The 16,059-nt window shown below is 32.4% G+C and overlaps 1 protein-coding gene across 2 annotated transcripts in view; it reads right to left on the reverse strand.

Moving 5' to 3' along the window:
- Positions 1 to 2,020: 2,020 nt before the first annotated feature.
- The window catches only part of GRB14 (growth factor receptor bound protein 14), a 193,046-nt gene continuing 179,007 nt past the window's right edge, over positions 2,021 to 16,059 (reverse strand). For both annotated transcript variants that reach the window (XM_049773783.1, XM_049773784.1), the window contains 6 exons: positions 12,847 to 12,927; positions 6,675 to 6,791; positions 6,512 to 6,584; positions 6,284 to 6,371; positions 3,787 to 3,880; positions 2,021 to 2,387 (listed from right to left, as the gene is read on the reverse strand). In XM_049773783.1, the coding sequence (XP_049629740.1) occupies positions 2,241 to 2,387; positions 3,787 to 3,880; positions 6,284 to 6,371; positions 6,512 to 6,584; positions 6,675 to 6,791; positions 12,847 to 12,927 (600 nt within the window). In that variant the 3' untranslated portion in view covers positions 2,021 to 2,240. The remainder of the gene's footprint in view (positions 2,388 to 3,786; positions 3,881 to 6,283; positions 6,372 to 6,511; positions 6,585 to 6,674; positions 6,792 to 12,846; positions 12,928 to 16,059) is intronic.

Raw genomic sequence — 16,059 nt, forward strand, 5'->3', positions numbered from 1 at the left:
ATACTATCAACAAAATGTCACCAGAGAAAATTGAATCCATTTGTTGTAGTAATCCCTAAGCAAAATGGCAAAGGTAGCAAAAGTTATCTAAACTGAAATAAGTTATAAGCCAAATAAATTCACATTTTTTTGAAAATCCATTTTAATACTCTTCTAACTCTGAAGATATGCAACATTCTCATTTAATTTTATATTAGATTTACACACACTCACACATTCAAAACCTTTTATCAGAAGGAATCAGGAATGATAATACTAACCTTTCCTTATTAATTTTTCTTGGCTCATGCTTTCAGATCAAAGTAAGCAATTACATACAAAATCTGGGATCCACAATAATAAATTTAGATTTTCAGTGAAGTTAAAGATACAAATAACAAAGACAAGCACATGTTGGTCAATTTATAAGACTATGATTAAAAATGTTACATTATATGATATTATTAAACTGAGTTGGGCACAAAATGAGAAAATGCATTTTAATTCAGGACAAAAAGTACTTTGATAAGTCAGAAAGAAATCAGAAATACTCAAATCTTTTTCTTAAGGAGCAAGTGTGCTTATCACTTAACCCTTTCACTTAGAGGTCTTATGAGTCCTCTAATATAGAAGATCAATATTTTACATCAGATTTAGATTCTAAATTTTAGAGGTTTAAAAATTAAGTTTGCATTGGCTAAACAAATGAATACTTTAAAATTTCCACCAATAATTATTTTTCACTAACAAATGATTTATTTGTATTTCATTTAAATATTTAAAATATTTAAAAATGCAATTTCCTTTAAAATTAAAGTATGCATTTAAAAATATGTTTTAGGGTTCAGAGCAATAGTAGATTGGGTAGGGCACATGCCTTGCAAGTGGCCAACTAGGGTTCAATCCCAGCATACCATATAGTCCCCTGAGCACCACCAGGAGTAATTACTGAGTGCAGAGTCATGAGTAACTGGGGGATGGGTAACCTGAGTTTTGCTGGGTGTGGCCTAAAAACAAACAAAATTCTTTTAATTTTTTCTCAACTTTATCAAAATTTGCATAAATTAATTAGAGATGGGCAATATTGAATATGATTTTAATATGTATATCTGATGTTTTTTCTTATTTTTCTTTTAAAACAATGAATATCTTCCCACAGAGTAAGAAAATAGAATAATAGAATTTCAGATGGTATTAAACTATAAGGGAGGTTACTTTCTCACATTTCCAAAATCTTTGGCTTCCATATCGATGCTGCCACGGTAAAAAAAAAAACACTTAAAAAAGAAAGAAAGAAAGAAAAAAAGAAAAACTATGGAAGGAAGCTGGGTGACAAGGAGAATAAAGTAGATTGCCTGTTAGCATTTTCATAGATTTTCAATCTTTGATTTTTCTTGTATTTGGTCAATAATCCAACAGTAAAAGAATCTGAACACAGAGTCTTCTAAAATTTGCAGCCTTGGATAAAACCTGAAAAAAAAATCATGAACTATTAAGGAGACAATGCCACACTGTCATAGATGATCTGCTTCAAGGCAGCATGTGCAAATTTTGATCATTTTCTTCAAAACAAGTAGTTCCAGTCAATTATTAAATGGACAAAAATGCAACGAGTAAGTTACCACTAATAGGTACAATACCAGTGTAATTATTACAGTAAATTAATAATTTAATAGTAAAAGTCATTTTGAAAAAATGCAATATATGTCAAAATAATTTTTAAGCTGCTACTTCAAAATATGATTTAGTTCTAAGGTTGTAATAAATTCAGAAAAAATATAATTCAGTGTAATTTTAAATTTTATTTCTAGGTTGTAGGTAGCTGCTTGTAATTGGTAACTCAACTATTTATCATTTTTTTAAATTACAAAAACATTTTGCAATTAAAATCTGGTCTGCAAATAATTCATTCTGAACCTCTAATTTTCACATTATTTTTCAATTGAGAACTCCAATGTCCTTAATGACATAAAGATGATTAAAATTTACTCATCTGAAGAAAATATCATAGTAATGTAAAATCACACAAGAATACACCACATCATTTTTTCTGAGGTTTAATTTTAACTAAGAAAATTTAAATGATGAAATGGAAATCCAAATCTTTGCTTCTATATAATGCTCAAACCATATTTGTAATCTGTAGGTGAAACAGATTCTTTTCACTATGGCAATAATTCCACTTTTATTTGTGGTCATTCTTTTTTCATTTGCTTGAGTCCTTTTTCCTTCAACAGTTTAACAAGTCACTTTTGGCTTTGCTAAAGAGCAATTCGGGCACAATAATGTTTCAGCTTGCAAGGAAGAACACCTTTATTGAGCTGATAGAATTCTACCAGCTGGATTAGATCTGTAAATCTTGTATGGCCTTCATCTAGGGTGTGGAACATTTCACCATCATCTTCTACCTGAAAACCAAAAACAGCAAACTCGTATGAAGGTCAAAATACTCAAATGAAATTACCATGTTCTATAGCATATTGTATCTTTATTACTGACAAGTTTAGAAAAATGATGGCTAGAAAAAAGAATAATGACTTTTTTATGTAAATCTATTAATATATATTGGTTTTTGGGCCACATGCATGATGCTCAGGGGTTGGTTACTCCTGGCTCTGCACTCAGAAATCACTTCTGGCTCAGGGGATCATATGGGATGCCAGGGATTGAATCCAGGTTTGTACTGGGTCAGCCTCATGCTAGGTAAATGCCCTACTGCTGTGCTATCGCTCTAGCCCCATAAATCTATTAATATTTTAAAAAAATATTTCATTCTAGGAAAAGCTGTAGATTTATTTTTCTTTCTCAACTCTCCCAAATCTCTGAAATTTGAGTGTTCTATTTTTCAATATACGGTGATATATTTTCACTATTCAGTGAAAAACTAATAATGTTTTAATACTCCATTATATAAAAATTAACTTCCTAATATTATCTTAATAATTTGATTTAGCATTAAAATGTGTATCAATAAATTGTATCATTAAATTGACTTTGAAACAATTAAATATTTTAGTAATAGAATGTTATCTGTTTTGTGAGAAGGAAAGTAAATGTATCATTAAATAATTATATTTTACAGGAATTGCTCTCTTAATAAATAAAATAGGGAAGAGACTTTATATGGATATTAGTTTATCCAAAGAGTGTTATGGGGACATCTGAAATCTGAAATAAAACACCAGAAATTTAGGCATTGCATATGACACTTTTCTGATAGTACTCTGAATTTCTATTCTATACTATGCTTTTCTAACATGCATTTTTATGTATACATCTTATAAATACTTTTCTGATAGTAGACTGAATTTCTATTCTATACTATGCTCTTCTAACATATTTATGTATATATCATATACATGCATAATTATATAGACACACACATATGAAAAATAATAAAAGCACCTAGAATGAAAAACTTTAAATTTATTCAGAATAATTTAAAAGATCTTTAGTTTTAGAGTCATAATGACTAAATTTTTTGCTAAAGAAGAAAACCGATTTGTAAATAACCACTGATATAATTGAGAAATAATATTTATAGTTTTTAACAATCAGTGTCATGGGAATCTATGCAATATTGCTAAATCATATTTTATGAGAAAAAAAAAATAACCAACAATTCTGGTATTTCTTATATTTATTCAGGTTCATAAAACCATTCTTGCTAATCTTAACTCTAATTGAAAGTACATACAAACTCCTATATTGTATTTGATAAAAGAGACACAGTAAACTAAAGCATTCCTAAATTCATGCACTAAGAATATGTATAAATATATGAGTATGAAATCACAAATTACTTACTGGTATAATCTGAAAGTGCTTTATTTTTTGTCCATGACTCATTGATAGTACAAAAGTTTTGGGGTTACTCTGACTATCCCGAACCAAGAAAACACTAAAAAGAGAGAAGGAGTTTTAATATGCTTCTATATTTATTCATAGGTTTCATAAAAATACAGCACATAACAAATCCAGGAAGAATATTCATAAATGTTGTTAAGAGTTAGAGTCTTCTTTTAGTGTTTAGTCAATGATGGGGCTCTCTGACATGCAGACTATATAGTATAAAATCTTACACATGAATGTAACATCACTGATAATTTCATTAGCATAAATATATATCAGATCATTTATTTAGGATAGCAAATATAATGCTATGCAAAAATTAATAATGAGTTAAGTGTCCTTTTTCCTTCTGGGATATTAGTATTCCCATAAAAATCTATTGAGGAGAATAAAGAATTAGTATATCAATACTCTCTGGGTTATGTTATTAGGCCTTAGTAAGAATACTGAAGAATGAAATAATTCCAAACCCCTCATCTACTCTAGATTCTCCTTTTCCTTTTCATTAGGTTCTAACTATTAAATATGTAACAGAAAATAAGAAATTCATTCTAAATCAGTCCTAAAATAATTTATTAAATGCTTGAGCTTAAAGTTTTAAGTAAAACAAAACAAAACAAAACAAAAAAAAACACTCAAATGACATGGATTTCAATCTAGAAGAATAGTTAAAAAGTTTAATATTAATCGATAAAAATGAGACAAGGCCTTATGATCTAGCAGAAAAATGTTCTGAGGCATGAATTCTAATTTGTTGGCAAGACAGTGCAAAGTTATTTCCTTATGTGAACAGAGTATATACACAGTCTCTCATGGTGATTCTAATTTCACTGTGACTGGGAAAACAAGTAACTAAATCTGAGTCATCACTGATATATAATGATATTATCCATTTCATTAGTGCAGAGTGAGATTCCAACTTTATATGACTAGATGTTTCCAAAATTTCATTGGTAAATTTAAATTGGTGCAACTATCACATCACTCCCAGGTAGAACAGCACTACCACCTAGTGGACCAACTGGAATCATCACATCCATCCAATTACACCACCTACACATATTTTAATATAAAAAATAAGAATTGTTTTACACATATTTTCAAACACTGTGCTTAGAAACATAATATAATACACTGTATTATAACACAACCATTTTAACCATTATTATAGTGTTTTGGAGGAGGGTAACATCACATTGAAATTCTATGGATCATTCAAATACCTATCTAAAAGTTTGCTATAGTGAAATGCTATTTTCTTCTTCTTTTATTTTTTTAGTCACACCAGCAGCATTCAGGGCATACTAAAGACTATTCCTTTGGGGATCATTCCTGGTCAGGGCTTGGGGAATGACCAAATGTAGTGCTGAGCAAGGAACCTGGGGTTTGCCACATTCAAAGTAAGATCACTACACATTGTACTATGACTCCAATCCAATATTGACTTTCTATTAATATGATTTCGTATCAAAATCAATTAATTCTAAATGTAAATATAAATCACCTTGAAATACTTAAAGAAGATTATTACTTAATCTGTGCCACTTGCGTAAGTTAATGTTAGTCTCATTTCTTCGTGAAACCTCAAACAATTTTTAATTTTAATTTCATTTAACTAGAAAATTCCACTAGCATTAGAAACATTATCTAAAATACTAATTTAAAAATGAAGACAATTTTCAGTTAAATTTAATTTTTAGATTTCTTTATAAGATATGTATATCTTATAAATCTTTTCTAAAGAATAGGAGAAACAGTCAAGAGGCTTTTTTCATAGGTTTTTATTAGTTTAATAGAAATTAAAAAAAAAAACCCAGAAATTTAAAAGATGGCTTTCAAACAGAAAATTAAAAAAATGTGGACGAAATATGTTAGAATAGTAGGGTGGAGGAAATGTTGGCTTCCTACTGGTGAGGGGATACTGACCATGGTTTTGGTTGGAGTTGAATCAAGCAAACTAGTACATCTTTGCAAATCATGATAACTAAATAAAATATTAAAAAAACATATTTAAGAACAGTTCTTTACTTAATACTTACTACAATTAAAAATAAGATTATGTAACATATAAGATAATGCCATGGAATACCTTGGAATCATATGTTAAAATTCTTTACTTGGGAATTAAAAACAATTTCAGGCTAAAATGTTAACATCGCAAAATGGCAGTTTTCCCTGTCTTACCTCCCTTATCGATTGATATTTGAATTGTTAGTTTTTTTGCAGCAAGGGTGTTGTTAGATTACTGGCTAATATATGTACACTATATAGCTCTCTATTTATGAAAAATTATTATACCAAGTGAACATGGTGTAAGGACAGTGCTGGGGTAAACTCACCCATAGCCCAATTAGTTTTATGATAAGCTCAATCAAATCTCTTTGTGTAAATTAAATAAGAAATTGCTGATCACAGAAAAAAGAGCATCACTCCCACTGAAAATTAAACTTACCCATCTACAAGTCCTTGCTGAATAATTAATCGTTGAGCTTCATCTCTAGAAATTTTGTGGTGAAACCATGGCTGAGACTGGTGGATAGCTGAAGGAAATAAAAGAGGGAAATAAAGCGTTCTGTTTAAAATGACATCTTAATTGCCTGTCCATTCGATCAGGACAACTCAGAGATATATCCAAGGGCACATCTATCTATTCAGTCACAATGAACATATACAAACATACCCATGTTTGTGGCAGAGCTCTGTGAAGAGGCAGTGGGGCTACCATGAGTACCCAGACGTAAACATCCTTTTTTCTGCACAAGGAATGGGCAGACATATGTAAACTTTTAAGGTGAAAGACATTAAAAATTGCAAGCATGTGAAGAATGTGAAGCTTTTTATACCCTCCAAGCAAGTCCTTCTTCAACTGCCACTGACAGGGCTTCAGTGGGATTTTCGATAACTCTACTTTTCTGGCCTGAAAAGTCCATTGCAACCAGGGAATTCTCTGATATACTTCTCTGGAAAGAAATGCATATTTTTCCGTGAAAATATTGTTCAAGATATTTTTAGTGCTTCGCTTGTAATACATTACATTCACTCTAGATTGTGATTGCAAAGGTTGCTAGAAAGAAAGCTATTAAAATTACAAGAGATAAAGGTGCTATAAACTATTTGGTTAAATAAGTAACATAGCTGTTTATTAAGGTCACTGAATTAAGTGTGGAGTAAAGCAATAAAAGTCCTCAAAGTAAGCATGTCTTTCTCCTAAAACATTTTGTCATTTATATTCTCTCTATAAGGAACAATACCAACTTAAAAAGAAATAAGGCTTCCTGTGGTTAAGAAAGATTCACTACTTCTGAAACCATCTTTCTATTATGCTTTAAGATTCATCAATTGACCTTTAAATAGCAAACCATCTAATTTAAGAAGCATTTCTTAGAAGATTCAATCAAGATACACAAAGGCTGTTTCTTTATCACTTCTTTACAAAGAAATAATACTTGTACTTTATAATAGGGCCAAAACAACAGTCTATCATCAAAACGTTCATCACACTAGCTATAATCTTACTTAGAAAATGAAACAATAGTTGAAATAATTCTACAATATCAAAATTTATATAAATTAAAGTAAAAATTTTATCATTTATGAATGTGGTAAAATAAGATTCAAAAATAAGTGAATGACAAAATAGCTAATATAGAAGGGGAACTCTTACAACAAATATTACAATAATAAGTTAAAACAAGTAAGGAAATAAGTTCACATTCTATCAATTAAAATTGTATTTGTGTTCCCTGATAGTAAAGATATAGCCCAAGACTGGACCCTATTTTTAGGATTTTTGACTCAAAATTTACTTTGCTATTATCATTTAAAATTGTGCCACTTTGCAATGAGTTATACATCCTGAAAAAATAAAATAAAAATTTCAAAATATCCAGTTAGCTTTCACTCAGTTTATAAGAATTAGAATTCACCAAAGAGAGAAATCAAGAACTTCAAGGGAAAAAAAACACTTAATAGTTATTCCCCACTGGTAAAAAAAAATCTAAACAAAGAAAATGTATTTCAACCAGAAAGGGAGTTTAATGGAAAGTAGGAGCCAGAGACATGTGGTTTCAGATCACTTTACCTCTCCATTTGAATTTGGTAATCCACAAATGGATGGAACATATATAGTCCAATTAAGGTTTAAAACAAAACCTCATGCATCTTTCACATGTTCTCATTTTCTCTCTCTCTCTCTCTCTCTCTCTCTCTCTCTCTCTCTCTCTCTCTCTCTCTCTCTCTCTCTCTCTCCCTTCACACAAACACACACACATACACAGAGAAGGCTAGTTTATCAGTGCATGACACATTCACTTTATTAGCATTTATTATTTCTTTAGACCATGCTGTAGTGATCCACAATCATATTATGGTTCATCTTTATTTCTAGACATCCAGCATGCAATCTTTCATTTGTTAAAGGAGTCTTTATAACTGACAGCTGCTCTTTCCAGACAGATGCTGTCTCTGTAATCTCTATTTGCTGTCACACCTTACTTTGCCCTTCTCACCCCGTGATCTTCTGTGCCGGGCTGTGGACCAGTTGGATATACTTTTGCTTTGCTGACATTAATGAAAAGCCTCCACCTGCCCAAACCACAGAGTAACTAATCTCAATCATAATGATAGCTTTATCCTTATAATATCTCTACTATCATATGCCAAGATGGGCTCTGTTATCACAAGGCCCTGATAGCATAAAAATACGATTAGGAAAGAAAAATAAGCATAACCAGTTGTTCCTGTTCTGTTATCCACATCCCCATTTTTTTTTCCTACAAAATGAAAGTGCTGAAGATAAAATAAAATCTCAAGTACTATAATTACTTGACATAAGTAGGAACACTATAATACAAGTAAGTATTTTCACTTGTTATATTAATGACACTGGGGAGAAGCATGGGTATATAGCAAGGGTTTTCTGTTGGAATGGCAGATGGTAGATGAAAAATTAATAGTTTACCTTGGTGGACAAAGAAATGTAAGTGAAGCAGAATCTAATGTGAACTAGAGGTCATTTTCAGCTCAATTTCTTTCACATATAAAGGTAATGTTGATAATATTCAGAATCAGTGACTTTCTCAAATATTTGTTCCCTTTTCTAGATCTTCCTTCTGGTGAAATAAACAGGGAGAACGCTAACAAAAGGGTCCCCACTTTTATAGCATGCCTCCCTTGTTTAGAAAGAAAAAACCTGGGTATACCCTATTATCCAAGCCTTCTGAGATCAGATCCAATAGCTCTTAATGAGACTTAGAAATAAAATATTTCATAGGCAATTTGGCAAGGTAGCAGATATTAACCAGACACTTTTTGTCACTCCATTTCAGATTTAGATAAACCTGCATGAGGGTACAGAATCTTCTCTGATAGTAATCTTATGAGCTTCTTACTGAGTCACAGGATATAAGAGTTGGCAGTAGTTTGGGAGATTATGAAAACTTCTTATTTTACATTGCAGGACACCAATGACTCAACTAAGGACATGAAAAGTTCATAGTAATGGAATGACAAGGCTCAATTTACTACTTCTCTGTATCATAGACTATGAGACATAGGAAAGAAACTGCAATTTGAAATGTCTAATTGAGATTCAAAAGTGAAGAATGACAAGAATTTGCAAATATCTATTTTCCTACCGCTTAATGAGCCAAGATCAATATTATTACTATTATTAGAATTCTGGCCTTAATTTTATTCTACTTATTTTTATTAGGGTTTTGGGCCACATCTGGCTATGCTCAGAGATACAGCTGACAGAACCTAGAGTATGATATGGGGTGTGTGGGGCGAGTCTGATTATAAACAAATGTTACACAGACATGCCCTCAGCATGAAGGCACCTACAAATCTGTTTTTCCATCGTATTGGGAGTAACTTCTATTAATGGTTTGTTAAGAAAAGTTACAAGAATGGTCAAAATTTTATCAATATACAGACACCGTTTTGTTTGCTTTTGGTTTGAGAGCCATAGAAATGGTGTTCAGGGCTTACTTTTGACTTTGCTTAGGGAACATTTCTGGAAGAGCTTAGAAGACAACATGAGGTTCCAGTGATTGAATTCAGATAGGCAAGTGTCTTGTATACTGTACTATAGTGCTGGCCCCAATAGTAGGACTCTTTAAAAGGAAGGAGTCAATAATGATACATATGATGGAATTAGAAAGTACTTTGTTTATAGTGATGTTGTTCTATACTTAATAGGACACCAAACAATAACTATTTTCAAATATATTGCTTATCCTAATAATATCCAAAACTAAAATAAATTTAGGATTGAGAAAATAAATGATATAATAAAATTCATTTTCATTTTACATATAAAGATTGAAAGAAAAGGATAAATTTCCTAAATAGTGAAAAAGTGTAAGTACATGGGGCCAGAGTAATAGCACAAGGGTAGGGTGTCTTTCATGCAACTAAGCCAGATTAATCTCCAGCATCCCATAGAGTCTGCGAGCATTGCCAGGAATGACCCTTGAGCATCACCAGGTGTGCTCCCCCCCAACAAAAAGTAAAAGAAAAAAATCTTAAGTATGATTGTTTATAAAAATTAATTGCATCCCATAATTTCTTATTATGGGGGCTTAAATAAAAGCAACATCGTACAAAGATGAATAGTTATTCATCCATAACTTAAAGCAACACAACTGCAGAATTGGAAATCTTGTTCCACATTAGTATATCAGGTTTCATAATCAGCATTATTTCATGCCTCATTCCTGGAACTAAGCGTTTTATCTGTTACATTACATTAGGTAAGGAAATGTACCTCCTTATTCTCACCATGAAGAGGCTATTTTTAACTCAAATAGAAATGCAGCATGTTAGCTGATTTATAACATGGACACATAAGTGTGAATTCCAAAAATACTCAATAGTTAGAATCCCAAAAGAAAATAGAACAAACTTTAAGTTCAAAAATAAATTTCTTGAGTTAATGCAAAGGAAACTAGTTAGGTGACAGGGTAAGGAGAAGGCATCTATATGTGTGTGTAAATAAACATTCACATTAAATAAATCTAAAAAGCCACGCTAGACTTTTCTATTTTTTAAATATTATTTTTATTTTAATTATAGTGGCTTATATATCGTTCACAGTAATATTCCAGGTACATATCACGCTAGACTTAATGTAACATATGGCTTACACTTGATGTGTAGCATTTTGGGTTTCTCAGAAATAGTAGTGTTTATAGATTTAGAATTTAAAATGTTTAATAGTTAGAAAACAAGATACAATAGATCTCACATGTGTATAATGCAGACCTAGGGAAATAAAATTATCTGAGGTCCTAGTAAAATCTTCAGCACTGAATGGTCCCCATGCACTCCTGGAGTATGCTAGAATATCAACTGAGAGTAGGTCCAAAGATTAAAAGTTGTGGTTTCCAAACCAAATTTAAATGAATAATGTTCCATATCACTAATCATCAAAGAGATGCAAATTAAAACAACAACGAGGTATCATCTCACACCACAAAAAATGACACATATCAGAAAGAACAAGAACTAGTATTAGTGTGGATGCAGGGAAAAAGAAACTCTCATTCACTGCTGATGGGAATGTAGACTAGTTTAATCTTTTTGGAAAACAATATGGATATTTCTCATAATATTAGAAATTGAGCTTCCATGTGATCCAGCAATATCACTCCTATGGTATACCCTAGGAGCCCAAACTTACCATGTAGAAAAGCCTTGTGCACTCCTATGTTCATTACAGCACTATTTACAATAGCCAGAACCGGGAAACAACCCAAGTGTCCAAGAACAGAGGAATGGCTAGAGAAACTATGATACATCTACACAATGGAATACTATGCAGCTGTTAGAAAAAATGAAGTCATAAAATATTCTAATACATGAATAGATATGGATTATTATGCTTAGTGAAATAAGCCAGAGGGAAAAGGATAGTCAGAGAATATCACTCATTTGTGGGATATAAGAAAAATAAAAGATCATATGGTAATAATATTCAGAGACAAAGGAAATGAGGGACAGGAAGTCCAGTCCATAGCAATAAGTTTGTGACAAAGAGCCGGAAATGTGCTCTGGTTTTGGTAGAGAAGGGTCCACTATAACAATGATAGTTGGGACTGATCACTGTATAAAAATGTGGTGCTGAAAGGGGATAAGTATATGATACCTATTATTAATTATTAATAGTGAAAACAGAAGTGTTAAAAAAGAAAAATGGGAGGAAAGAGAAAAAGAGATAGAGGGAGAGAGAAAGAAAAGTGAAATGTCTACCATAGCCAGGCAGGAAGAAGGAACATGCAATGGTGAAGGGAAGTATACACTGCTTGACTAAACTCAATCATGAACAATTTTGGAACCACAGTGCTTAAATTAAAAATAAAGTAAATCCAAAACCACTGACATCTTTCTATTAGACTATACAAACATGATAACTACCATTAAAATTAAAAATGGTTTATAAAAAACATTTACTAAGAAAATATTTATAATCCCCCAAAAAACATTCTAGGAGATAGTTACCTAATCAAGATTTTTTTTTTGGGGGGGGGGTTTGGGCCACACCTGGCAGTGCTCAGGGGTTACTCCTGGCTGTCTGCTCAGAAATAGCTCCTGGCAGGCACGGGGTACCATATGGGACACCAGGATGCGAACCAACCACCTTCGGTCCTGGATCAGCTGCTTGCAAGGCAAACGCCGCTGTGCTATCTCTCCGGGTCCTCTAATCAAGATTTATTCCTTAAATATATTAATGAAGAATTCACAGAAATCTTTTTTAATTATCTAAATATTTTCATTAATGTATGTATCCTAATGTACTTTATATATATTCTCTATTCCAATATTATCAATAGGTTCCTATAATATATAGAATAAATCTATCAAGATTTTGTGATAGCATGATGGCAATGAACAAATTTACTTCATTGACAGAAGATAAGCAATATTATTATAATGTAAACTTAATGTGATATAATTTTCAATTAAGATAATATAAATATAAGACAAAAATATAGGTTCTGAAACAATCCTTACCATGGGTGATATACTCTGAGAACTGCAACCACTTCTACCTTGATATGGATGCATGTAATTCTGGTACAGTTGCATGCCATACTGCAGAATAAATAAACAAGTAAATAAAAAAGCACTTCCACTTCTTATACTATACAGATTAATTTATAAAAATCAACACTTTTATGAAGAGGTATAATGAATATTTAAAATAAAAGTAACTTAAAACTTGGTTTTCAGTACTTTTTTTTTTTTTTTTTGGTTTTTGGACCCGGTGGTGCTCAGGGGTTACTCCTGGCTGTCTGCTCAGAAATAGCTCCTGGCAGGCACGGGGGACCATATGGGACACCGGGATTCGAACCAACTACCTTCGGTTGGATTGGCTGCTTGCAAGGCAAACACCGCTGTGCTATCTCTCCGGGCCCGGTTTTCAGTATCTTACAATGAGAAAACCAGAAAGAACTTTACTTGGACCAACACTGTAGTTGCACAAATACTGGAATTCCTGTGTATTATTATAATGCAATATATAGGTGCTCTTAGCACCAAGAGTGCCAGGACCATTTTAAGAAGTATATCACCTAGAGATAAGAAAGCTCAATGGGGATGGATGCCAGACACGAAGATTTACATACTCTAAATAAAACCGGGTAAATTTTTTTAATATAATTTTTATTTTGATCATAGAGGCTTACATATTGTTGACAGTAATATTTTAGGTACATATTTACATAAAATCAGGGGGATTCCCATCGCCAAATTGTCCTCCCTACATCTCCGTTTCTGTCCTACCTCCCATTTCCTTTTCCCTCCCCCCAGGGCGGCTAGAATATGTGGTCCCCTCTGTATCCAACCCACTACTTAGTAGTCTTGCACCTGTTTGGTCTTGATACCTCCCTTATTTCCCCCTCTAACTGGAGGCAGGACTAGCTAGTTCAAGTTGCGTGGTTTTGTTTGAAAAAGAGAAAAGTGATAAACTGGGGTAAGAGTCTAATACCCCGAAAATGGGCGGAGTCCTTCTAAAGGCTCTCATCATCAATTTGGGAGATGGAGAAAAAGAAGGTGAAACACTCCACTAGTACCAAAAGAAGTATCAAATATCCAGTGAGGGCTCCAGCTATATCGATAAGCACCTCAAAGAACCGACAAAACAAACAAACCAACAAAAACAAAAACAAAAACAGACAAACAAAAATCACGCCATGGTCTTGAATTGAGAAACATGGCATAGCACATACCGAAAGAGAAGAAAGGAAGAGAGAAAAAAAAGTAAGTATAATTGGGGACAACACTTTCAATAATCGCACCCAAACAGAGAAATCAACCAAAATAGATAGGTAAATCAAAAATAATAATAACAATAATAAATGAAGGTAATATATATATTTATATAAAAATAACCAAGGTTTTGTGCTTTTTTGTATTTGTTTTTTCCCTCCTGCCCTGGCACAGTAAATATTGGGGTCATTAGAAAAGGAATTCACTTGGCCTAAGAGATATGGGGTTTCTCCGTCCCTGGAGCATACTGTCCTGGGATCAACTCTAGACTTTGCTCAGGATCAGGATCCTTTACTTTCCCGGTGGTGTTTTTTGTTTTTTTGTTTTTGTTTTTTTTTTTTTTTTGGTGTGTGGAAGACTTCTGCTCTGTAAAACCGGGTAAATTTTAACCAGGCTTGTCAATTACTGGCTAAATTACATTGTCCCTTTTGTAAATATATAAGTCAGGTCATCTTCTGGTAGCAAAGTTTTTGGTTATTTTTATTAAGTTTTGGTTTTGAATTCAGAAAACTCAAAATGGTAAAGCATTAGTCTGATTTCTGAAAAAGGGTTACAATATGTCAATGGCAGTTGTGAAACACAAGCTTCATTGCTTGCAGGATGTAGCTGCATAAAAGTTGGGCTATCAGGCAACAGGAGAACGAATGTCTAGATTATAATCAGATTATTTGTTTAAGGGAGATTAAGAGTAACAACTTCTGTGACCAAACCTATCTTGCTGAAGTTCCCATCTGAAACTAGAAGAGGACCTCCTTAGACTAAAATTGTTTTGTTAAAAAAAAAAAAAGAAGAAGAAGAAGAAAGAAGCAAACAATGAACAAAGGAGATAAATGGCAATGGACTTTTTAGGTTTGTTTGTTTTTGTTGTTCCTGCTTTTTGGCTGTACTCTATAATTCTCTCTGTTCCATGGAAATTAACAAAATTATTTAAAGTATATTTTGTAAAGTAGACTATATTAATAAAAAAGATTGAAGAGACACCATGGAATATGATCTTAAGCTTAGAATGAATTCTATTTTAACATTCCAACAGCAGTGCTTCTCAACTAGAGATTATTTTCTCAAAAGCCAACTCCAGACAATTGAGTAGTTTGGTAATTAGGCAGAAAATCAGAGAGAAGGCTGTAGGGAATAACTGTTTTCAAGACTTGAATTTAAACACAAAACAAAACCACACTATGTAAAGTTCTCTGGATTGACAACCTCATCCAAATATTTTCTAACTATATATATATATATATATAGTTATATATATATAGTTATATATATATATAACTGCATTCAGAAATATATATATATATATATATATATATATATATATTCTGCATTCAGAAATCATTTCTGGCAGGCTTGGGGATCATATGAATTGCTGGGAATAGAACCGGGGTTGGCTGAAAGCAAGGCAATGTCTAATCTGCTGTGCTAGTCCCTAAAATATTTTTTTAATTTAAGGTTTGATTGACATTAATAGAATCTAATGAAATTTATCTTCAGCCAACTCTACTTCAACAATGACTTCAAAAGAAGACAGAGAAGCTAAATTCCTAGCCTCCAGCTACTACTTACACAAGCCCCTGCTGCTTTAAGTCACTTATTATTTATCTGCTGTGTAAGGCCTACCATTATCTAATAAATTTGTTTCCTTCAGAGATGACTGTTACTGGCACCTGTGGTTTTGGGTACTTGTTACTGGTCTTTAGTAGGCATTTGGCTCTGGCTCAGCAGTAGGACATGAGTCACCTTATCATTTCCCTGTCTTATGGAGGACAAAAAAAAAGACAAAGTAGTAGAAACAAGCTAACAGAGTTATAATTGAATGTATAGGGAAGCAACAAGTAACTGGGATACTGTGGATGAGCATATCTCTCATTTTCTAAGGTTTTAGAAAATAAGAGCATTTCTATTTGAAGCTACATAAAGAGTTTATATGAATATGAATAAACAATGGGAAATACA

The sequence above is a fragment of the Suncus etruscus genome, chromosome 5 (assembly GCF_024139225.1).
Source record: "Suncus etruscus isolate mSunEtr1 chromosome 5, mSunEtr1.pri.cur, whole genome shotgun sequence".
Lineage (NCBI taxonomy): Eukaryota > Metazoa > Chordata > Mammalia > Eulipotyphla > Soricidae > Suncus > Suncus etruscus.